The 23,979-nt window shown below is 46.0% G+C and overlaps 1 protein-coding gene across 4 annotated transcripts; it reads right to left on the bottom strand.

Moving 5' to 3' along the window:
* Window positions 1-16,294: 16,294 nt before the first annotated feature.
* Window positions 16,295-23,440, bottom strand: BMP4 (bone morphogenetic protein 4). 4 transcript variants are annotated; one of them, XM_003930517.3, is made up of 4 exons: window positions 23,308-23,440; window positions 19,849-19,973; window positions 18,426-18,802; window positions 16,295-17,456 (listed from the first exon to the last, which is right to left on the bottom strand). In XM_003930517.3, exons 3-4 carry the CDS (start codon window positions 18,793-18,795, stop codon window positions 16,600-16,602), a joined length of 1,227 nt encoding a protein of 408 aa, XP_003930566.1. In that variant the 5' UTR covers window positions 18,796-18,802; window positions 19,849-19,973; window positions 23,308-23,440; the 3' UTR covers window positions 16,295-16,599. The 4 variants fall into 4 exon arrangements, with proteins under 4 accessions (XP_003930566.1, XP_039325289.1, XP_003930567.1 ...); XM_039469355.2 differs by having other exon boundaries at window positions 18,426-18,749; window positions 23,308-23,422; XM_003930518.4 differs by having other exon boundaries at window positions 23,099-23,379.
* Between the last annotated feature and the right edge of the window lie 539 nt (window positions 23,441-23,979).

Here is a 23,979-nt window from a genome sequence, read left to right as displayed (position 1 = left end):
CTGTATTGCTTAGGCTGGGAATGTGGACACCCAGAGATACCAGGGATTCTCATACACAGAGGAAAGACCACATAAGAACACAATGGGAAGGGAGTCACCTGCAAGCCAAAGAGAGATACCTCAAGAGGCACCAATTTGGTGACACCTTGGTTGCAGACTTCTAGCTTCCAAAGGTGGTGAAAAACTAAATTTCTGTCATTTAAAGCACTCAGTCTGTGGTATTTTGTTCTGGAAGTCCTCAGCAAGTAATACAGTCATTTTGTATATACATGTCAGTATCTTCAGATAGACTGTACGTTCCTCTAGAGCAAAAACTGAATTTTACTCAGGATGCCTACTGCCCAGCAGAGTGCCAGCACATGGTAGCATTTACTCAACAATTGTTTATTGAGTGGCTAGTGAATGAATTTTCTACAAATTAAATAGTTGAATACACAGAGACAAAATGAATGGTGCAAAGGATAAAATGTGGCTCTTTGTTCTATTCAGAGACCAGCTGCTAGGAGATGTGCTACAATGAACTTCAGGCCTCTTCACGTCAGCCCTGACCCCAACACACTTGAGCAGTGTTTCCCCGGTGGCAGGGTAGGAGGCCACGTGCACCCTCCCACCACAGTAGGCAGCAGACAATCAGCATCCTCTCTGGGCTGACGGGAGGGAGTGGCCTGGAGTTTAAATGCCCCACCAGTCCCTACAGATGATGAGACTGTTCAAGTACACCAAAGCAGAAAACCGATGCTGCGTGCCCCAGCTGCTGATCTGCAGTTGCACAATTACCCGACTCTAGGCCATATTTTCCCAATTTGTTGAGAACTATATCATGTGGGAAAGAATTAAAAGGTTTACTAAGGTCAATACAAACATAATTTATTGCTTCCCCTCAGTCAACCAAGCTCATCTACTCAGGTCTGTGACTAGTTAGCTAAGTTGGTTATAGCACTGTCCGCTCAGGGGCAAGGTCAAGGTATCAATTTACAAAATTGGTTACTTTCCCTCTGTGGCACGGTTACAGACTACTGCCCTATTAATTCAGCATTATTTTGGTCCCAGGAGGAACCTATAGAAAAAAATCTGTATAGAAAGGCAACACGAGTCAAGGACACTGGTAAAAAATGGCCTCAGTACCTAGGCTGAGTACAGCAGGTCAGCAACTTCTGAAGGGATCTGTCTTAATCAGTTTGGGCTGTTATAACAGAGCACCATGGTCCGGTGGCTTAAACAACAACCATTTATTTCTCACAGTTTGGGAGGCTGGCAAGTCCAAGACCAAGGCACTTGGCAGATCCAGTATCTGGAATGGGCACTCTTCCTGGCTCACTTATGTTCATGTGCTTATTGTATATACACATGGTGAATAGCAAAGTCAGAAAGGAAGCTCTAGTCTCCACCTTTCCTTCTAAAGATACTAATCCCATCATGGGAGTTCTCATGACCTCATCTAAAACAAATTATCTTCTAAAGGCCCTACCTCTTAATACCACCCCATTGGAGAGTGGCGCTCCGACATATGAATTTGCAGGAAGTGGGGAGAGATAAACATGCAGTTCATAATAGGACTCAATTGACAGTCTTTAAGGACTAGTTCAAATATTGCTTGCTCTAGCAAAGCTTAAATTTAAGACAATTTCGGATCAACTTGAAAATTCCCACATATTAAAGTGACATTAATGGGCAGATTAATTTCCTTTTTTTCTTTCTTTTTTTTTGAGACAGAGTTTCGCTCTTGTTACCCAGGCTGGAGTGCAATGGCGCGATCTCGGCTCACCGCAACCTCCGCCTCCTGGGTTCAGGCAATTCTCCTGCCTCAGCTTCCTGAGTAGCTGGGATTACAGGCACGCACCACCATGCCCAGCTAATTTTTGTATTTTAGTAGAGACGGGGTTTCACTATGTTGACCAGGATGGTCTCGATCTCTTGACGTCGTGATCCACCCGCCTCGGCCTCCCAAAGTGCTGGGATTACAGGCGTGAGCCACCGCGCCCGGCAATTTTCTTTCTAAAAATACATTTATTTTACTTAGGCATCTCACTAGTACACCCTAAATTCTTCAGAATGTTTGTTTCACACTTGATGGTGACTTCACCTAATTCTTCTTTCATTTTAGGGTGTTAATCATCAGAATACACAGACTTGAATATTGCCAGATCAATGATCTAATCCTATGCAAGTTCATCTCTGTGCCGCTTCGGTTTTCTGTCCTCTTATTGTATTGATTGTCTATTCTGGTTTCCAGCTCACACTCACCAAATGTAAAAATCTAAGATCGAAAACAAATAGCCTTGTTATCTACTACGAACTAGCTTTCTTCATCAAATTGAAGATTTCAGCTTCTCTTCTTGGTTTGATCTTTTCTTTCCTTGGGCTCTTCTAATTTCACACCTAACACAACCACAGTCTCCATAGTCCTCCTTGGTAACCTGACCTAATTCCCCATTTTGCAGCATTCCAGTGATAGTACTCAAAAACATTCTTTAAATGTATAAATTGTAAATACTATAATGTGCCATTCATTATGAAATAATTCAATGAGTTTTCAAGTAAAGTATTCTTTGCCTCTCTCCAGATCAGTCACTTTGTAAATGGATGACACAACTCTCTGTAATGTCTTCATACTTCCATAGCTTAACAAATAAGCTAGAGTTTTATACTAAAAATACAATTTAAAGAACAGAGTAATTTGCACACTTGAAAAAAGTGTAAAGAGCTATCAAGTAATTTAAATCATATGTAAGCAGAATTGAAAATCGACACTAAAATGCTTAATGTCTGTGGTCTCTGGTACCAGAATGTTTCCTTATATTGTAGGTCTGCTGCTAGAGGTGTTTAGCCTAACAAAAATGCTTGTGAATGAATGAACCACTGAGTTAAGCATCTATTACAAGAAAATTAGTGTAGGCTGGGCACAGTGGCTCACACCTGTAATCCCGAGGTGGGTGGATCACAAGGTCAGGGGTTCGAGATCAGCCTGGCCAACATGGCAAAACCACATCTCTGCTAAAAATAGAAAAATTAGCCAGACATAGTAGCGGGAACCTGTAATCCCAGCTACTTGGGAGGCTGAGGCAAGAGAATCACTTGAACCCAGGAGGCAGAGGTTGCAGTGAGCCAAGATCGTACCATTGTTCTCCAGTCTAGGTGACAAGAGAAAGACTCTGTCTCCAAAAAAAGAAAAAAAAATTAGTGTAATATTAAGTATATTCTAAACATCTCCTACAATTACAAAGAAAGGCCAATTCTCAAATAGTTTAAAAAAACAACAATTATTCGAAACTAAATAGGATGATGCTACCTTGTTTTCTTAATAATACTCATTAGAACATCGGAAACACTGCTCAACAGCTAAAAACTATTAATCCTACGTTCTACACAACACGTAAAACCCAAGTTGAGAAGCAAGAAAAGTATGCATCAGCTAAAAATTTATTCTCAAGCTATGTTACATTTAAAATTACAAAGAATCTACTAAGTAAAAAATGTTTCTGTATCATATGTCATGTAGGTAAGCCCTGGTATCATGAATGCTGTGTGCACGTTAACTTTGCAAATTTAATCATATTTAATTTCTGCCTTCAGTGTTTTTTTAAAAAAACATAGCACACAAAGAATTATCAGCTAGCTATTACATTAAAATTATAAACAAATTTCAATTGATGGCACTTATATTTTTATATTATAATTTAATTTTTAAGCCAAGACGGAAAATAATATTTGAATAATTCAAATATTCACTTCTAGCCATTATGTTTCTTTATACTGGGGTACAAATTATTCCTGGACTATAAACTACTATATTTTGCAGAGATTATGTTTGCTTACTATGCACAGCTTATAAATAAGCTATAAATGAACTGGACAATTAAATTATATTTGTTATTTGATGAGGATGATGATATTTGACATACATTAAGCCAAGTCAAATCTCAATTCTTCAAGTTTATACATTGGCAAAATACCTGCCATACTTCACATAGAGCTGACTCATAGGTGAGAAATTTATCCAAAGCTTTTAAAAGAATTAAAATCAGTGTTTACTTTAAAACGATAATATTTCTGCCCAACCAGCTCTGATTTTTAGTTTAAGATAACATATTACCCTTACACAGTACTTTTCTCTCAGGGATCTTGTTATTCATAAACACTAATTAATTCTCATTATTCTATGACACCCACTTCCCAGTACAAACTTTTAGGCTAGGCTGGGTGGTGCGTGGGACACTGTGGATGCTATAATTACATAACAGTTCTCCTTTGACCACAGACCTCATGTACACACCAATGGATCCCCATACTGCAGATCAAACAACTTTGTCTGCAACTACTAAGATGGGCACTTCAGCATTCATTCCCTACCAGAACAGGACCACAGTGTCTCCCCTAAATATGTGGCCAGTCCCTTGCCCCTTAGCTAATCCTACCACGGCTAGGCCTGGGAAAGTTTGTGCTGTTGCGAGTTTTCAACAGCAGGTGTTTGTTAACCTTTGAAACCAACAGAACAAAGCTAATAAATTCAAGGTTGTAGGAGCAAATGTCTTCCAAGTAATTTATGCCAAAGCACCCTATTTAATGTAAGTACTTCAGAGTACATAGTAACCTTCTGCTTCTCACAGGACTTACAACGAAGTGCATTAGGTGAGAAATAAGAATGCCTTTGGGACTCAGATTGAAAGGCTGAGCAGGACAAGTTTTGCCACCTTTAATTCAGGATATTTAAGTCTTTTCACTGTGACCTCAGACAAATTAAAACATGCACAGAACCAGTTTTCTCTCCTCACTGCAAGCAAGTTCCAATCTCTTTTTTTTTGGTCAACTTTTTGATGTTACAGATAAAAGACTGCAACAAAAACATGAAATAAAATGTAACTTGCTTTACTGCAAATTAGTCTAGCTATGATTAGTGGATGTGTGCACATTTTACATTGGTGTAATTGAAGAGCACATGTTTTGTGTTTTGCTCTTTCATTTAATATGGTACCATAAACACAAGTCCAGATATTGACATAATATACACTATTGCCATTTTTAATAGTCTAGAATGATTGTTTCCAATCTTTTGCTATTATAACCAATGTTTATATCAATCTGATTTAAAAAAAAAAAAAAACACTACTGTTTCCCTCCTCAGATTATTTCTATGAGGTCTATTTTCCAAACTGTCAAAGAACATAAGCAATTCTATAGCTTATTTCAACTTACTTGTATTCTCCAAAAAACAAATAAATAGAATCATTTACAAAAACATCAGCAGTTGATGGATGTAATTAAATGAGCTGCTTAGAATAACCTTTATTTGCAATGAAAACTTTAAGTTGGATTAATTTGCATTGTAACTGCTAGCGACATGTATTTTTCAAGTAATAATTTAACATTTATGTTTTCTTTTGCATGACATAGTATTTCTCAAAATGTAATCTGTGTAATACTTTCTCTCTCTCTCTCCCCTCTCCCTCACCTCTACCCTATCTCTATCCCTTTCTCTATCTCTTGAAATCTCTCTGAACAAAATTATATTGCATTTGTTTTAGGTGGCGAGTGGTTCTTCTAGAGACAGCATGTTCTAATAAAGAGAAGAGGGGCAATGTCCCAGCCCTCATGGGGATTTCACTGCAGTGAGGAGATGATACATATACATACACATACACGTATCCATACACAGAGAGAAAATTTTATAGAACATTCAGCGAAGAAAACAGAACTGAGGCATGTGGGCAAGTGTGCTGGACGGAAGAAGCTGTTTTAGAATATCACATCAGAGAAGGCCTCACTGGGGAGGAGACATTTGAGCTGAAAACGGAATAACAAGAAGGCCAGCCTTGTGATGATCTTGCAGAAGAACCTTGCAGGCAGAGGGGACAGCAGACAGAAGAATATCCAAGGCAAGAATGAATGAATGTACATGGTGGTTAAAAAACAGAAGGCAGCCGGGCGTGGTGGCTCAAGCCTGTAATCCCAGCACTTTGGGAGGCCGAGGCGGGTGGATCACGAGGTCGAAAGATCGAGACCATCCTGGTCAACATGGTGAAACCCCGTCCCTACTAAAAATACAAAAAACTAGCTGGGCATGGTGGCGCGTGCCTGTAATCCCAGCTACTCAGGAGGCTGAGGCAGGAGAATTGCCTGAACCCAGGAGGCGGAGGTTGCGGTGAGCCGAGATCGCGCCATGGCACTCCAGCCTGGGTAACAAGAGCGAAACTCCGTCTCAAAAAAAAAAAAAAAAAAAAAAAAAAAAAAAAAAAAACAGAAGGCAGCCGACATGGCTGCAATGCAGTTAACAAGGGAAGAGGCATCAAGTGCCATCAGAGAGATAGACCAGGGCCAACGGTGCGTCAGTGTTCCAGGGCTGGAAATGTGAAGGACAAAAAGAAGGATGAGGTGAGGTCAAGCTGAAACTTCACTGGGTTGGTGAAAGTTAATCAGCCTTCTTACTACGGGACATTGTACATTTTCAAGCGAGTAATACAGATTCACAGGGTTTTCCAAATGCATTTCGTCACGACATGCACTTTTTCAGAAACGAGCTCTTGAGACTATTGTCTCAAGGAAAATGCTTTGAGGGCCATGGGTCAAAACCAAAAAAGAAGCCAGGGTTGGCATCCTCAAGCTTTCAGGACAAAGCCAGCCTACCACCTGTGTTTTACCTAATCTGTGAACCAAGAATAGATTTTACATTTTTAAACAGTCTTTAAAAAGCAAAAGAATATTTCACAACATGTAGAGATTATATGAAGTTCAAGTTCCCGTGTCCGTAAGTAAAGTTTTACTGGGGCACAGCCACGAGCATTTGTTTACTGCTCTCTATGACTGCTTCTGTGCTAGGACTGGTAGAGTTGAGTAGCTGCGACAGAGGCCTATGGTCCGTAAGGCCTAAAATATGGACTATCCGGCGTCTGATGGAAAAAGTTTGCCAACATCTGGTCTACAACATCTGTTGTTACTTTAACAGTAAATTTTCATATGACCTGGGATTACAGCCATAATTTATATATTTTACAGTAAATATTTATCAAGTACTCATCATGTTTCATACTCTGGTTTTTGCTTTTTACATTTATTTTTATTACATTTTGCTATAAATTGTTTTTTAAAATTCTACTTATCAAACCTAGTTTCTTTAAACTTCTAATAACACCCTCAATTTCATAAGTAGTCTGAATGTGTTTATTTGATAGATTTGGATACTAGGCAACTCAATTTTCCCATACTTAGAAATAGAGCTTCCTATACTTAAAAATATGATGAGCTCTTTAATATGTTTAGACATTTCCAAAGTTTAATGTAACATACACATCTATATTAAATCACTTTTTGCATGCTATCTATTTAACAAGCAGCATTTCTTACTAATTCTTCTATGCCTGGGTCGCTCCTAGTGTGTCAGATGTTAAATTCTAATTGTATTTTAAATCTATTTCAGAACTACCTGCTTATTCCACTGATCTACTTTTTTCAATGAAAACCTAATAACAAAGACTTTTTTAAATTGTCATTTTATATACATCTGCCAAGACAAGGCGACTATTGCTACCTTAAAATTGGGGGCCCATTCTTTCCCATTTATTTCTCTGTGTGAATACCTTTCAAGTTCCATAAAATATGTTTAAAGAAATTTTAATTACTGCTGCATTAAATTAACCTAGGGAACATTTTCATTTCATTATAATTTTCCTACCAATGGCCAGACTTCTATCTACATATCCATGTCGAACAAAACAAAATCAAAAGAAAACAACAACAACCACCACCACTTTCTCAGCATGATAACACAGAGATAGAATGAATTCTTTTTTCAAAAATTTTTCTGGGTACATAGTAGGCATATATATTTACGGGGCACATGAGCTGTTTTGATTCAGGTAGGCAATGCATAATAATCACGTCATGGAAAGTGGGGTATCCATCTCCCCAAGCATTTATCCTTTATGTTACAAAAATTCAATTGCACTATTTTGTGTGTGTGTGTGTGTGTGTGTGTGTGTGTGTATGAGATGGCGAGTCACTCTGGTGGCCCAGGCTGGAGTGCAATGGCACGACCTTGGCTCACCACAACCTCCACCTCCCAGGATCAAACGATTCTCCTACCTCAGCCTCCTGAGTAGCTAGGATTACAGGCACCACCACACCCAGCTAAATTTTGTATTTTCAGTAGAGACAGGGTTTCACCATGTTGGTCAGCCTGGTCTCGAACTCCTGACCGCGTGATCCACCCACCTTGACCTCCCGAAGTGCTGGGATTACAGATGGGAGCCACTGCACCCGGCCTTCTCTTCCTTTTTTTAAATGTATAATTATTATTGACTATAGTCACCCCATTGTGCTAGCAAATACTAGGTCTTATTCATTATAACTAATTTTTTGTACTGATTAACATTTCTCATTCACCTGTGGAATGAATTCTTTATACATGCATGTTTATGTTAGTAAACACTTTGCTATTTAAAATTCTGTTGAGAGGGATGATTTCTGTCAAAATTTTTTATTTAATTATAGACATATAATCTAAATACATTTTCACTGTAAACTAGGGAAGCTAGAAGACCCTTCCTGATTCTCCCTACCCCATCACATACCCAACACGGAGCCCTGTTTCTCCTAGAGAAGCCTAGACACTTTGTCAAAGGGCTGAACACCACAGAACAGACCACAGACCGTTTTGTTTTGCTTGTTGTTCCCATCCACCACCATTTTCTAAATTTACTTTTCTTTTGGTCACTATGACTTGTCATATAACATGAGTGATCTTAGGGAGACATAGCTAGAATTATATTCTCCCACAAATGCTCAAAATGGAAGTTTATCTTCTGGCAGCAAAACTTTTAGATTTTTGTAATTGCCCCTTCTTATTGATAGAGCTTATTAAACGTGTGGTTTCTTCCCTCAGATCCCTGTGACTAATCTCCCAATTTGGAAAGAACAGGCACTTAGAAGAACCACCAGCAGATTCCATGCTAATGCGAACCTCGGATTGTTCATTCTTCTAGGATGCCGAAAAGCCCTTTATTTCTAGTGTTGGATCTCTAGGGAGCAGCATATTAGGTCAAAATAAATTATGAGCTAGTTCTAGAGAAGTGCTAAGTGACAAGCAAATAAACTAACATATACACAGTGTAAGTCCTCAGAGACTGTGATTTAAGTGCGTAGATGAGTTTGGGTAGAATAAGTAGGACAGCCAAGTGGAAAACATAATACCAAGGTAACTGTATGTAAGTCCCATGCAAAGTATCACGAATCTATTAAAAATCTCCTCCCTGATTTATTAAAAATAAAAAGTGATGTCTGTAAAGGGGGAGAGGGATGTTGGTGGAGTCTGCTGTTTGTTTTGCTGGGGTTTTCACCTGCAAGTCTGCACCAACTTGCCAAAACAAACAATGTCAGCAAAACTGTCCTCTCAGCAGCTATACACTAAATCCTATAACTCTTCGATCTGGAAAAGCTGGTCAATTTCAAGATAGATAATGAGCAAAACAGTCTGAAGTTCTGGGGTTTAGGGGAGGGGAAATGTTGATCAAACCCACTTACCACACTGCTGAGTTTTGAAAGACTGTGGGAAAAGTGACTTTCCTCGTTAACGATCCCCACCCCCTCCTTCCAGCTAAATGGAATGCTTTGCTATGCAAATAACAAGTCAGATCTCAGAGGAAGTAAAAGACTCAGGATAGTAAAAGGAACTCACCTTTTGGAGGTAAATTAACTATTTTAAGGTACCATTGAACAAATGACTTCTCCAGGCTCTAAAAATTCTCTGAGTGCCCTAAAACCTCAAAATTGCCTGAGATTAATTTGCTCCTTCGAGGGTCAGGCCTCATAAAGAGTGAGTCCCACTGGAAAAACATCTTTTGTCTGCCCTTGTTAAGGTACACAAAAGAAGCATGTGGAAATCACTCAGCAACTCGACATTTGTGCCTGACCCCAGCCAATTGGAATCTGAAGGTTGAAAGTGTCAAGGTCAGTCTGAACCTAGTAACCTCAATGTTTGAATAGGTTTCAATTTGATAATTACTGTATTTAGATAATTCTGCCTCCCTTTCCCACTACCCTTCATTAGCAAGAAAACCAGTGTAAAAAACAAAACAAAAAAAAAAATCAAAGCATGAAAATATAAGAGGCACACATTGAGTCCAATAAGAAATTGCTCAATTCAGTGGCTTCTGAATGCATGAGACAGAGACCTTTTAAGCATGTCCTTCCTTCTCCAGGTTGCAAATGACTTTCTCCAGGGAAGGAACATATTCCCAAATTGATCAAATCATGTGGATGCAAGTCCTCCAAGTCAGCAAAAATGTCTGAGCTTGGGATGTCAGGTAACCCACTTTTCAGAATACTTAAATCACACAATGGAGCATTCTGTTTAGTACTGGGACCACAATGCTTAAGCTGAGCCTTATGAAGTCAGTAAGAATCTTAATAAGATTTGGACATGATGCCCACAGCCCTGGTACTATGTCCAGACTGCTTAAAATTGCGTGAGGTTAAACAGTTAAGTTTTATACCCAGTCTACTTTCTCTCAAAGGAGTGGAGGTGATTCACACTGACATATGCATAAACCATACAATTAAGATTTAAAATGTTAAGGTTATAATATTATCCTGAAATTAAGAAAAAGAGAACAGAAATGCTATAGGAAAACATAAACATATAAACAAAGACTAGAAGAAAACAAAAATCTAAGCAGTTGCTTTAGAAGGATGAGATTATCAGTCAATTGACTTTCTCAAAAAGGAATCTGAATGTCATTTTACTACATTTTAGTAACAATAGCAGAAGGAAAAGGACAGTTGTGTCCATCTAGCTAGAAAGAGACATTGCAATTGGACATTAAACGCTTGGGTCTGTGAGCCTTCTGGAGCTAAGTTAACATGTGCGTTATGCAGCTCTCACTGACCAATTAAAGAAGGTATATAAATCAGTGCTCAAAAGATACACATTTTTTCTACATTTGAATTATAAATGAATTCAAGGAACATTGGGTACAGCCTTAACCACACCACCCCCCATCTCTTTCTCTCTGTTAAGGCACATATCTTTGGCCTCTCGGCCCAGGTCCTACCTCAGAAACAAACTGCTTTTAAAATCAAATGACAAGGATTAAAAGATTAAATCAGCAAGAAGCTTGAGTTGAACAGAGTTGTACATTTTCTGAACTCAATCATGGACAACTGTATGCAGGATGGAATCATCTGCTAGTAACTTAGGGACACAAGACTAAACTATTGAGTCTAGTCGATTAAAATCTCAGTGTGCCTCGGCCTGTTTAGAGAATTACCTGCTAGTGAGGACTTCAGTTAATAAAACGGGAAAAAACGTATTGCTAAAGTAACAATAATGAAATTCTGCAAAACTAGAATCTACTTGCACCGGACTCCCAGGTTCCAGGATTTGGGGTGGGAAAACTTTGTAGTCATTTTAAAATATTTTTGCTAGAAATCAAGCTATAAAAAGTTAAAAGAGATCAATTTCCTTAGAAAATGTGGCAAAACTGACTGAAAACCGGACTTCAGAAATTCTCATTAGTAACACAACTCAGCAAATTATTGTTCCATCTTGTCTTCTTTTCCTCAAATTTCACATTTTTGAGGTAAACATTTTAGAATCCCATAGCATTTTCTGAATTGTTTCTTCTGGACAGTATACTATAACATTTCTATTTTCACTCAGTTTATAAAGAATATTTTGAAAAGAGAGCAAAAGCAGAAACAACTGGAACTTGCTCTAATACTTTAAATAAAGTGACTTACGAATGGTCATTTCAAATGGTTTCCAAGCTGAAGAAAATATTTAAATTTTTTCTTTCTAGAATTGACTAAATGTTGCACACCTTGACCTTTTGACTTCTTTTCCAAAATAATTCCTGAGTTTTTGTTTGTTTGTTTGTCTTTTTACATTAGAGCAATTCATTTTCCCTAATACCAGCCACTTTTCTCCACTGGTAAGCACTACAGTTTTGACTGTTTATTCTGCCATTAGGTGCTAAATGCATAGGGAAATGGGATCCTTGCAATCCCACCCAGACCACATTTCTAACCACTCTGAATTTCATTTCCAGTTACAGTTTTCAGACTTGTGCTAGTTTGTATCACATGGTAAGCATGAATAACTCTGCATCAATTCGAATCAGTTATCCTAAATTCCTCTAGGGAATACTAACAACCTTCTGATTCCCAGGTAATGTAAGGTCACCAACGTTGCATTTGCATTATTCTTTTCTTTTTCAAAAGACAGTATGTGAATAGTTTGTAAATCGTGTTTTGTGTGGAAGCAAAAGTATCTCTGATGACAAACAGGAGACCTGGGCCTCGGATAAGATTTTTCCACCTGGCTCACCTTTGGAGGGGGAGTGGGGGCGGGCACGGTGAGTCCCCGGGCCAGAGGCCCTGCGGAGGTCAACTGAGGCGCTGTCATTCTGCATCACGGGCTTGGCATCTCATTTCTCAAAGCAGGCGGCCAATTCCACTCTCGCACACCGGTGGCCTCCTTCGTTCCCCTCCGTTCCCCGACTGTTGGGAGCGGGGGGCCTGGCGGCAGTTCAGCTAGAACCCAGGGCTCTCCGCGTCCCCAAGGGGCCGGAGACGACAGCTCAGCCTCGGGGGCCTGCCGCACGCCCGACCCGCACCCAGCCGGCCTGTTTCGCACTCGCCCACGTCCCCGCTCCGGCTGAGCCACCCCGGTATGTGGGCCCGCCGTGAGCTCGGAGGCTGGAGACCCTCATTCCCTAATTCCCGCTCTTCGCCCCCTACAGAAAACTCCTAAAGGTCTCGGCCCCTCTTAAGCCCCTCCGCCACGAGGAGCCTGCCCGGAGACTCCACGCTTCTGCGCGGCCGTTTGACCCCATTTCACGTGAAATCTGCCGAGAGACCGCCCCGAGGGCCGGAGAGCGATAATGAGATCCGCCTGTCTCTGAAGAGCTTCACCTGAGCCCCGGCTCCCCGAGGGCGCAAGAGCGGGCCGGGTCGCGGGCCCCGGCGGGGGAACCCGCGGTCTGCAGTCCGCGGGGATGGGGAGGGGTGGCCGCCCGCAGCGCGGCTCCCGCGCGCCGCCGCCAGGAGCGCGGTCCCCGGTGCCCCGCAGGGAGGACGCCCCCTGGTGCCCCCGCCGCCGCCCAGCCCGAGAGCGCCGGTGCGGGCGGGAGGCGGGGCCGCTGGGGCCGGATCTTGACGCCGGTCCAAGGCCGGGTGACTTTTGGGGTCTGCCAGCGCCGCGGCCGCGCCGAGCCCTCTCAGTGTGGCGCAGCCCGGCGGCGAGGGGGATGGTGGAACGAAGCACGGTCAAGACAGAAAACAAAGTCAGCGGGTCACCTGGCAGGTTCCGGGCGAATTATGCAACGAAAGCAGGGGAATGTTTGATGCGTCTCTCCCCACCCCACCCCCCACTTTTTTCTTTCTTTCTTTCTTTCTTTCTTTCTTTTTTTTTTTTTTTTTTTTTTTGATCTTAAGCTCCTAGGAAGCCGGTTCCAGTTTAAAGTTGGGTAGGGATCGACCAAGCACCTCTTCTGATGTGGTTACGACTTTGCGGAACTCCTCAAGGACGAGTCTCCTTCCTCATCTTTCTTTAAGGAATGGGAACATTACTCTGGAGAAAAAAAAAAAAAAAAAAATCTGAAGCGGGAGAAATGGTAGGCTTGATCCAAAAGCAACGGCGAGAATCACCTTACGACTTCCGTAAGGTACTGAACTGAGTACTAGGCAAAAATATTAAATATCAAAACCTAAATTAAATAAGCTCCACACATCCAATTTTTTTTTAATCTCCCCAAGACTTAGGGCTAAGCTTTCAAACAGAATTTGAATAGTTAACGCTGGCCATAGCTCTTTGTTTTCCATGCTAACATTTGTGGCATTAGGACTATTTTGTTAACTAGGTATATGCAATTCACAGAATTTCACGGTAAATTCCCCAGACCAAATATTTGGCTAAACAAATAAACAACATTATCCATTCCTGAAAATAAGCCAGTAGGAAGCGGGAGAATGGAGGGAAGAGTTGGTTGCAAGAAACTGGACAGCCACAGGGCTTGGTACTGGCCCCTAGGATAATTTGTTCATATGCTGGAGATCTACTGGTTCCTTTTCAATGACATCGACATTTCAGAAAGTTGCTAGAAATTGGGCAAAACAAAATGAGGATGCCTGAGGGGGACTCCATAATGGGCTTCCCTAAATGATTTATTTGAGCTCCATACCATTAATCAAAGGGGCAGCGACCTGGGGGGCTGGAGGGGTGGGGGAAAGATCCTTCTTTGCGGGGAGTTTTGGAGGAACTGTGGAGTCTTGCTGCCTTTGCCTGGGGCTCTGATCTCTTCTTTCCACCTGCGCTCTCCGGGGAGCTGGGGTTTTGGCAACCACCCCGCTTCAATTTTTATTGGTTTCCACTAAGCTGCTCCTTTTGGAGGAGTGTAGGACTTCAATAATTAAAAACAAAAAATCCTGCTTCACCCACCCCACTCCCAAGAGCACATGTAAGAAAGAGTGTGTGTAGAAGAATGCAAAGGTGCATACCCCACACACAGAAAAATGCAAATGCCACGAGTGTGCACCACACACATTCTTTGGGTGCACACACCGCCAGAAACCACAGTACTACCCCTCATATCTACACCTTCATGATGGAGAAATGCACCATCAGCCTTCGCCACAGAGACCATACAAAGACACTAAATGTTTCTGCCCCCAAAGGGATCCTGTCTGTGCTGGCTCATTTCATATGTGTGCTGAGAAATGCACACATGTGAAGTGAGCCAGCACAGACCAAGATTCAAGAGTTTAATTTAGGCCGGGCGCGGTGGCTCAAGCCTGTAATCCCAGCACTTTGGGAGGCTGAGGCGGGTGGATCACAAGGTCGAGAGATCGAGACCAACCTGGTCAACATGGTGAAACCCCGTCTCTACTAAAAATACAAAAAAAAATTAGCTAGGCATGGTGGCGCGTGCCTGTAATCCCAGCTACTCAGGAGGCTGAGGCAGGAGAATTGCCTGAACCCAGGAGGCGGAGGTTGCGGTGAGCCGAGATCGCGCCATTGCACTCCAGCCTGGGTAACAAGAGCGAAACTCCGTCTCAAAAAAAAAAAAAAAAAAAAAAAAAGAGTTTAATTTAGTTGTTGGTGGCATGTAAAGCAAAGGTCTCTCCTCTGGTCCTCTTAATCCCTACACCCATGTCATTCCGGAAAGGCATTTCTCTGCCTGCTGGCAGCCCTTAACTGAGAGTACGTTAGCATCATCCTTTTTTAAACTTTGTCCAAAAACTGAGCTTTTCCCTTTAAGAAAGCTTGGCACAGAACATCAGAGCTACCACTTTCTGCCCAACTCCAGGGACGAGGGTAGGCAGCACAAAGAGAAAAGGAGAGTTGACGTTTGACTCAAGAGATTGTTGTGTAATAGTGGGACACCATCACAGGGCCTGCTCGGAAATTCTGACCCTTTAGTATCTGACCCCGTTGCCAACCCCCACCCAGCCCGATCTGTTGGGACCTGAAACTTGATGAAAGCCTTCACTTGGGGGAAAGAGGACAAGGGAATAAGTCAAGAAACAACGGCGAATTCTACCATGTGGTGTGCTAAATTAGTAGTCATCAAACTGTTTGAAGGTGGGACACATTATTTGTTCAAAAAAGACAAAATAGCAGTGTATGCCTGTAATCCCAGAGAGGCTGAAATGAGAAGATTGCTTGAGCCCAGGAGTTCAAGACCAGCCTGGCGCAACAGAGAGAGAACCTGTTTAAAAAAAAAAAAAAAAAAAAAGAAAAAAACTGAAGAAAAAACAAGAGTCCTACGTGGAGAAAAAAAAAAAAAAATTGAAAGACACGCCTTCACACACACATTAAGACGTTAGTGTGCAAATTAGTTTTGATTTGGAAATATCACATTGGTGCCCGAATAACTGGAGATGCCCTGAGGTATCATAAAAACAGAGGTGGATAATCATTTTTCTAGAGTTGAGACCTCATCACACTCAGTGGTGATGCACCTCAACAGGTGAGTGAAACAGATGTTCAGGGAGCCCAAAATGGTGTCTTTAGTGTGACCTACACTCCTTTCATCCCAGTGTTCCTCCAAGTCATGTGTCATCCAGATGGGAGAGGTTACTGCATCCTTGTTAACATTAAATAGAAATGGAAAACAATTCATGCTGGCAATTACCATCTCTCTCTGCCAACAGTTTACTTCCTGTCCCTACAACTTAACCACCTTCAGGTACCACCTTTGGACTTGCATCCAGCCTCCAACTCACCTCAACAGAAAAAAAACCTCATTCAAAAGAGATGAGCCTGAAGGGAAAGAGAAAGGATTACAGAGAAAAAAAGCCATGATTTACCTTTAAAATAATGACTCATTTTATTTTTTTCTTTTAATATGTAGTTATAAATATATTTTGTCAAAATATATGATCAATATGGTCAAAACATTTGCACGTAAAGTCATAAATAAGGTCAAGGTGAATGTTTAGGGTTTTTTTTCCTTTTTTTTTTTTTTCTTTTTTTTTTAAAAATAAAAGTCCAGCTATAAGGAAGCAGTCTGTGTAGTGTGTGGGTGAGTGGATGGGTACGTGTGTGTATGGTGTGTGTGTGCGTGTGTTGTGTATATCTGTCTGTCTATCCTCAACGACTGCCTGATTTCAGCGGCACCCACATCCCTCTACTACCATCTCTTGATAATTTTTCAGTACCACCTTGTCATACTCATCCAGGTACAGCATGGAGATGGCGCTCAGTTCAGTGGGCACACAACAGGCTTTGGGGATACTGGAATTGACAGAATTGACCAGGGTCTGCACAATGGCATGGTTGGTTGAGTTGAGGTGGTCAGCCAGTGGAAAGGGGCAGTCCCCATGGCAGTAGAAGGCCTGGTAGCCTGGTGGCGCCACAATCCAGTCATTCCAGCCCACATCGCTGAAGTCCACATAGAGTGAGTGGCGCCGGCAGTTCTTATTCTTCTTCCGGGCCCGCTGTGGGTGATGCTTAGGGCTACGCTTGGCCCTCCGGCGTCGGGTTAAAGCATGGCCCCGGCCATCATGGCCAAAGGTGACCAGGAGGGGCCGGAGTTGGGCCCAATTCCCACTCCCTTGAGGTAACGATCGGCTAATCCTGACATGCTGGCCCTGGTGGGTCCGAGTCTGATGGAGGTGAGTCACCTCAATGGCCAGCCCATAGTTCGGCTGCTTCTCCCGGGTCCAGCGAAGGACCGCAGGGCTCACATCAAAAGTTTCCCACCGTGTCACATTGTGGTGGACCAGTCTCGTGTCCAGTAGTCGTATGATGAGGTGCCCGGGCACCACTTCTGTTGGGGGCTTCATAACCTCATAAATGTTTATACGGTGGAAGCCCCGTTCCCAATCAGGGCCCTGGTCCACCTGCTCCCGGAAGAGCCGAAGCTCTGCAGAGGAGATCACCTCGTTCTCTGGGATGCTGCTGAGGTTAAAGAAGAAACGAAAAGCAGAGTTTTCACTGATCCCTGGGATGTTCTCCAGATGTTCTAGGCACAGTTAGGAAGGAAGAGGAAAAGAAAAAGCACGTGAACTTTTTTCAAAGACGGAAGAGTCAAGAGATAGCTCAGGGTTGGATGATCAGTGGTGAATTCTGCTTATGCAGGGGAAACCCACTGGGGAGAAATAAGCATACCCCTTAATTTGAAGGAGCATATAAGTGGGGCAGTTAGCAAACCCGCAAAATGTGGCTAGCATTTCTCAGGCACCAAAGACAGAAACTATCTCCCAGCCTCCTTGATATTTCTAATAATTTCCATGTGTCAACTCCTGTATGGCACCACTATCAGACTCCTCTTTGAAAACTCCCTCTTGGCTTTGTGTCCACAGTTTTCTTTACAAGTGCTTGTAAAGAAAAAGAGGGGCCAATAGAGTACAGGCAGGAGGAAACATGCACACAGCCACCCTCTCCCTCTTCCACTATTGAGTATGTTACTAAACATTTCCCCAGTGATCTTGGAAACACAGAGCATGCCTTGTTGATCATGTTACAGAGGGGAAAATAAATTCCAACACAGTAATGATGCTGGTGGATTAATAACTCAGATTTACTTTGGAAAAGAAACATCCGCTAGGAAACATTCAGATCGGATTACAAGGCCCCTATTGAATAAACCCGACAAACACACAGCTGTAATATTAAATTCAGAAGGTGCTTTGAAAAAAAAAAAACGGGCAGAAAATCCAGCAGAAAACGCTTTGATATAGCAAAAACACACCGCTGGGGCGAGCCCACGTCTGAGTGCTGTCATTCCCCTTCCCCTGAACACCTCCCCCTCTGTCTCCAAAATGCAAGTTCGGCGGCAGCTCTGCAAATTCTTGGAGGTAAGCAGCTCTGTTCCTCAGCCTGCTGGATTGGGGCTTTGATGTAACCCGAACTCTTCTTCCCGAGGGCTTTCACTGCCCCTCTAGAAAGCCCTGCTAGCCCTCCCCCACGCAGACTGGGGGCAGAGACTGACCTTCGTGGTGGAAGCTCCTCACGGTGTTGGCCCGGCTAGCCGGGCGCTCAGGATACTCTAGACCAGCGCTGCGGAACTGCTCTTCCTCCTCCTCCCCAGACTGAAGCCGGTAAAGATCCCGCATGTAATCCGGAATGACGGCACTCTTGCTAGGCTGCGGGCGGCGGCGCAGTCCGAACATCTGCAGAAGCGTGGCCTCGAAGTCCCGCAGGAGCTCATGGCTCTGCCCTGAGCGGCGTCCTCCCGCGTGGCCCTGAATCTCGGCGACTTTTTTCTTCCCGGTCTCAGGTATCAAACTAGCATGGCTCGTGCCTCCTAGCAGGACTTGGCATAATAAAACGACCATCAGCATTCGGTTACCAGGAATCATGGTGTCTCTGGGGAGGGGGAGGGGGTAGAAGGTTAGAGAATAAATAAACACAATAAATAGGGAGAAATAGCGATGTCTCTGCATATGCATTTAGGGCTACAAATGGAGGGTCAAGATGGAAAGCAGGTCAGAAAGATCAAGTTTGTGTCTTCTCCCCCCACCACCACCCCCCACCCACCATCTGCAGCCCTGCACGGCCTGAAAGTAAGAATTGCCCTGTAATTACTTGGTCTAACTTGTTTACAGTCAAATAACCCCAAATCAGATAGCCTCCATCCTGTTAATCTTTTTTTGTCCTAACTGCTATCTGAGCCATGATCTCAGCGTGGCTTCTTCAAGGATAAACAGTTAACATTGAGGGGATAAAAAAGGGTGGGGGAGGGAGAATTTAAATGACATTGCTCTCCACTTTAGACCTTCAGCTTCTCTCCCTTTTCCTCCACCCTCAGAGCCCAACTTTCACAACTTCCAGTTGGTTCGGAGCCAGAGGGAGGGAAAGTGAGAGGCAGGGGCTGGGCGAAGACAGAGGGCGACAGGGTCCAGAAGCGGAGAAGGTGGTCTGGGAACTAAACGAGTGGTTTGAGGGCTTATTTTATTGTGGCCGATCAGTTTGAAATGCTCCAGCCAAAAGCTGCTGATCGTGGCCGCTCACCCCCAGAGAAGGGATGAAAGACGGTTCCGGAGAGACCTCGGTGAGTTTTGACAAGAGGCTGGAAACGTGCCACGGAGACAGTGGGTGCTCCCCGAGGCAAGTAGGGTAGGGGAAGGGAGTGGTTGGCCTTCAAGGTATAACCCCGGGCTTTCATCTCTTCAGCCCCCTCGCGCTCCCCTTTCTTGCAATCCAGAGAGGGCGAGTGTACACTAGCAGCACTTTAAAAGAAACTGGTACGCTTCAAGCGCCTCGGCTGCCGGGCTAAGAACGGAGCCACAGTGCTACCAGGGAGCGGAGTGTGGACATTGCAAGGGAGGTCCGACGGGAGGGACAGCCGGCGAGCAGGGGTGGTGAGGGCAGAGTGAATTCCCGGGAGGGGGAAGGAAGAGGTGTCTACTCACTGACAGAAAACAAGGCATATAATAACAGTCCATGATTCTTGACAGCCAATCTTGAACAAACTTGCTGGAAAGGCTCAGGGAAGCTGCAGCAGTGCGTAGCTCGGGATGGCACTACGGAATGGCTCCTAAAAGGAATATTTGAATATAATGAGACTTCGGCGCAGACAGGCTCTGTTTTTCTTCCAACCCCTCGGAGTCACGTGAGCGCCGAGGCCCCTCCCGCGGCGGGCGGCGAAAGGGCCCGCGCTCCCTCCCCTCCTCCACAGCCCCCCGCCCCTCGCGGATCCGCCCCCTCCAGGCGAGGCCAACCTCCGCGCCCGCCGCCAGAGCCTCAGCGGTCCGGGAGGAGCTCCCGGCGGCGCTCCGCAGAGCCCTCCGCCGGTGCCCGGCCGCCGGCGCGCTTCCCCGGCTACGGGCGCAGCGCGCGGAGAATCCGGTTCTCCACACGGTGCGTTGCGCTGGGCTCCGGGCCAGGCAGCCTGAAGCCGGAGAATGTGGGGCGCACTGAAGGGGCTGCGTCTTGCAGCTCTATCCCCGCCTAAGTGGGGCTGGAAGCGGGGTCGGGAGAGTCTCACCCGCCCAAAGCCTCACCGCCGAGAGGCACTTAAAAAGGAAAGCGCCGAGGGACCCTGCACACGCGCGTGTACACACACACACGCGCGCGCGCACGCGCGCTCCCCGCCACTTCCTCCCTAGGGTCTCCGCGAGGCCAAATACTGCTCCCAATGACAGCCAGTCACCCCAGCCAGTCACGCCTGCGAAGGCTCCGACGAGCAGGGCCAGCGATCTAGCTCCCGGCTGAAAGCTGCCGACCCTGTCACGCATGGGGCCGGGAATGGGGTGCAGGGAGGTGTTAGAGGGTGATCGCTGTGCGAAAATGAGGGGGAACGGTTGCTAGTATGCTCTGGGTCCATCACGGACAATCCCGCACTGAATCGGCCGCTGCACGGCCCCTCTCCCCCGGTAAAGCAGACCCCCGAAGAAACCATTCCAGGAGGGACAGACGCCACCGGGACTCGCAGCTCCGGGAAGATTCAGAAAGAGGCGTCGCTGCAGAAAGGACGCATCACAGTTTTCAGATCTTAAAGTCGCCGATGTTTTACAATTCCCGACCCGGCGCAGAAAGGAAATCCCACCTTGTTCCCGGGAGTCGAGAAAACCGAGAACAGCTTTCGGCCTGAGCTCGACCTCTGCGTCTGCGTCTCTCTCGCCTCGGCTTGGCTTATTTTTTAAACAACCACACTCCTTCCCCCGCCACTTCCTTCCCCCACCTCCTCCCTCCGTTGCACCAGCAGCAGAGTCGCAGCAAATACTCCAAGAATTTTACCTACTCACAACTCAAGCAATTACTAGGATGCCCTGCCTAATCGAAGATGCCGCCGCGCGCGTGGGTAGCTCAGCTCAAGGGCCTCTCGGAAAACCCGACCCGGCGCAACTCAGCGTTTAGCAGGGGCCAGCGCGCCAGGTCGCCCCCGGGTCCCGAGCCCCACGACTCCTGCCCCAAAGCCCACTCTACCCAGCCCCCCTTTCCTAAGGCTGCTCCCAGTTGCTGCTTTGGGTCGCTTCGGAGCTTGAGAGTTCGGGTTGCCTGCCGCCCCACTCTCCACGCACGCACTTGGTTTTTTTCTTGGGGGCACTTGTAGGTAGACTTTGAGGAAGAAGAGTAAAGGACAGAGCAGCTCAGTTCTCCCTCCCGGCCTTGGTTGCCCGGCGCCGACCGACACCTCGGGTCCGGGTGCGGAGGCGGCGGGCGCCCCTGCGCGACGGTCCGCGCCCAGCAAGAGCCTGTTCTGATCCCGCGCCACCGCTGGGGCGGACTGCGAAAGGATTGGGAAGAGCAAAGGGTTTGTTTTGTTTTGTTTTGAGACGCAGAAGCCCTTTAAAAGGGCTTTAAAAAGCCCAGGAACTCCAGAAGTAGAGAAAGCAGAAGGAGGCAAGCTGGTGCCCGCGGAGCAAAGTGACCGTGGAAGGGGCAGGCGCCCGGAATCCGCGGACAACCCTCGCCCTGAGGAATCTCCTAGGGCGGAAGCTCGCGGTTCTGCAACCAAGAGGATAGGGAGGAGAAAAGGGAGTTGTCTTTCAATTTAGGATTCACCAGGATTCATCTCTCATCACATTTTTCTTCTCACACTTTTAAATTCAAAAGATAAAAGCCAAAAGAACTTTCATTCCCAGCACCCTTTCTTGGGGGAAAGGAGTGGAACTCAAGTTGATTGTCCTTCACTTCCCTTCCCGAATCTTTTCCTAATGCCGAAAAGTGTTTAGAGGTAGCCTCAGTTTACCAAGTACGTATCTTTTGGAGGTGTAACGTCTCACAAAGCCTTCAACTCATAAACTGCGATCCTCGCAAACCATCCTCCAAAGCAGTGCCTAGGAGGCGTCTGAGGCCCCGGGACCAACTCCCGCTGGAAGAAGTCTGCAGGGACCCGGGAATCACGGGATCCTTTTCGGTCGGGTCTGGACCGGGAGGGTCGGGAAGAGCCGCGCGTCCGCCTTTGGTCCCACCAGGAACTCCCCATAGGACCCGACACCAGAGCAACGCGTCCTGGGAGCCCCTGGGATCCTGGCTGTCGTCCCTACGGACCCTGCACCGTGAAATGATAGAGGGGAGGCTCCTAGGGTTCCGCAAGTCAACGAAAATAGCTCGTGGAGAAGGCGCGTCCCTCAAATGCAGTTCGCAAGCTCTCGGGGCGCCCCGCCAGCTGGGGGCCAGGTTGGGGACACTCCCCTCGACGCAGCCTCTGGAGCGGCGCGCACAATCCAGAGGCCAGCAGGACTGCGCTCCCTAGCCCAGAAGCACTTCCAGCTAGGTGTTCTCTCCCCGTGTCGCCGTCGCTCTGTCCCCTCTCTCTCTCCGGACCTCAGAGCGGGCTCTCGCCTTCCACCTCCCGCCCTTTCCGTCCGAGGATCGCAACCTCCAGCCCACGGGCAACGCGTTCAGCCCAAGACCCCACAGTTTTTTTTCCCCAACGTTCCACCACCAAGGGCTTCTCTTGTTTCTGCCCTCCTGCCCCGCACCTCCCAAAGATGGGAATCTCCCAGGGACTGCTGGACAGAGAAGGCCTGGGCAGGGGCAGTAGCCAAAATTTAAATGCCTTTCGGCGCCAGCATCCCTACCACCAGCACCACTATCAGAAAATAATTAGGCCACCTTTTGCCTCGGTCATAGCCTGAGCCCCCAGCTTCTTCCCTCAGAGGAGGCTCCTAGACCCCCTGTGCCTGATTCCCCTCACCAGGTCGCCTTGCTCACCATAGGTCCCTGCAGTAGCGGGCTCGCCAGCAGCAGCTCCTGGGGACCTCTGAACGGTTGCAGAAAACCTGGGCGAGGGCCGGGGACTGGGGCGCTGCAGGCTCGAGACAGCTTGGACGAGAATCCCATCGGGGAGACAGGCGAGGTACTCAGCCCGAGCAGCAGCGGCGTCTCAGGCTCGCGTCCCTCGGCTCGGATGCCACACTCACCTAGCTTCCGGGCCGGGCTCCGCGCTCCTTCCCTCCCTCCCTCCTCCTCTGCCTTCTCGCATCTTCCTTCCTCCTCTTTCCCTCCCTTGCTTTCTTTCTTTCCTTCCTCCTCCTCTTCCCTGGCGGCCCCTCCCTTCTTCCCTCCTCCCTCGCTCGCCTCCCTTTCTGGGGATGGGAGCCCCGCCCACATCCTCCCCTCCAGCCGCCCGGCCTCGCCTCGCAGGCCCGGGTCCCGGAAGCCCAGACAGCGCCCGAGTCCGCAGCTGCTGTCAGGGCTGGGACGCCGCTGCCTCCAGCTCTGGGAGGCGGCCGGGGCTCACCTGGGGACCACGTGCGGAGGTACTAGAAAGCATGCACCGACTAGTCGCCGTACCTTCCAAAAATACCCATGGGAGTCTGGGCTTCCCTGAGTTTAGTGTAACTGCTGCCCAAACTGATGATTAAAACACTGAGTAATCACCATTTACTCCGAGTAATTAGAGATAATGAAACACCTCTAAAATCAGGTTATGGAGAAAGGAGCTGTTGGATCGGTTTAAAAGGTGGCCTTCCATAAACTGTTAAAGGATTTCCAAACGTTGGGAAACAGGCTGTGTGCAGAACTGTGTGCCAGACAGAGATACCTCTTCACCTCTTCGGCTGTTAAAAGGTGAATTTCGTTCCAAAACATTC

The sequence above is a fragment of the Saimiri boliviensis genome, chromosome 2 (genome assembly GCF_048565385.1).
Source record: "Saimiri boliviensis isolate mSaiBol1 chromosome 2, mSaiBol1.pri, whole genome shotgun sequence".
Lineage (NCBI taxonomy): Eukaryota > Metazoa > Chordata > Mammalia > Primates > Cebidae > Saimiri > Saimiri boliviensis.
This window is presented reverse-complemented; position numbering and strand designations above follow the sequence as displayed.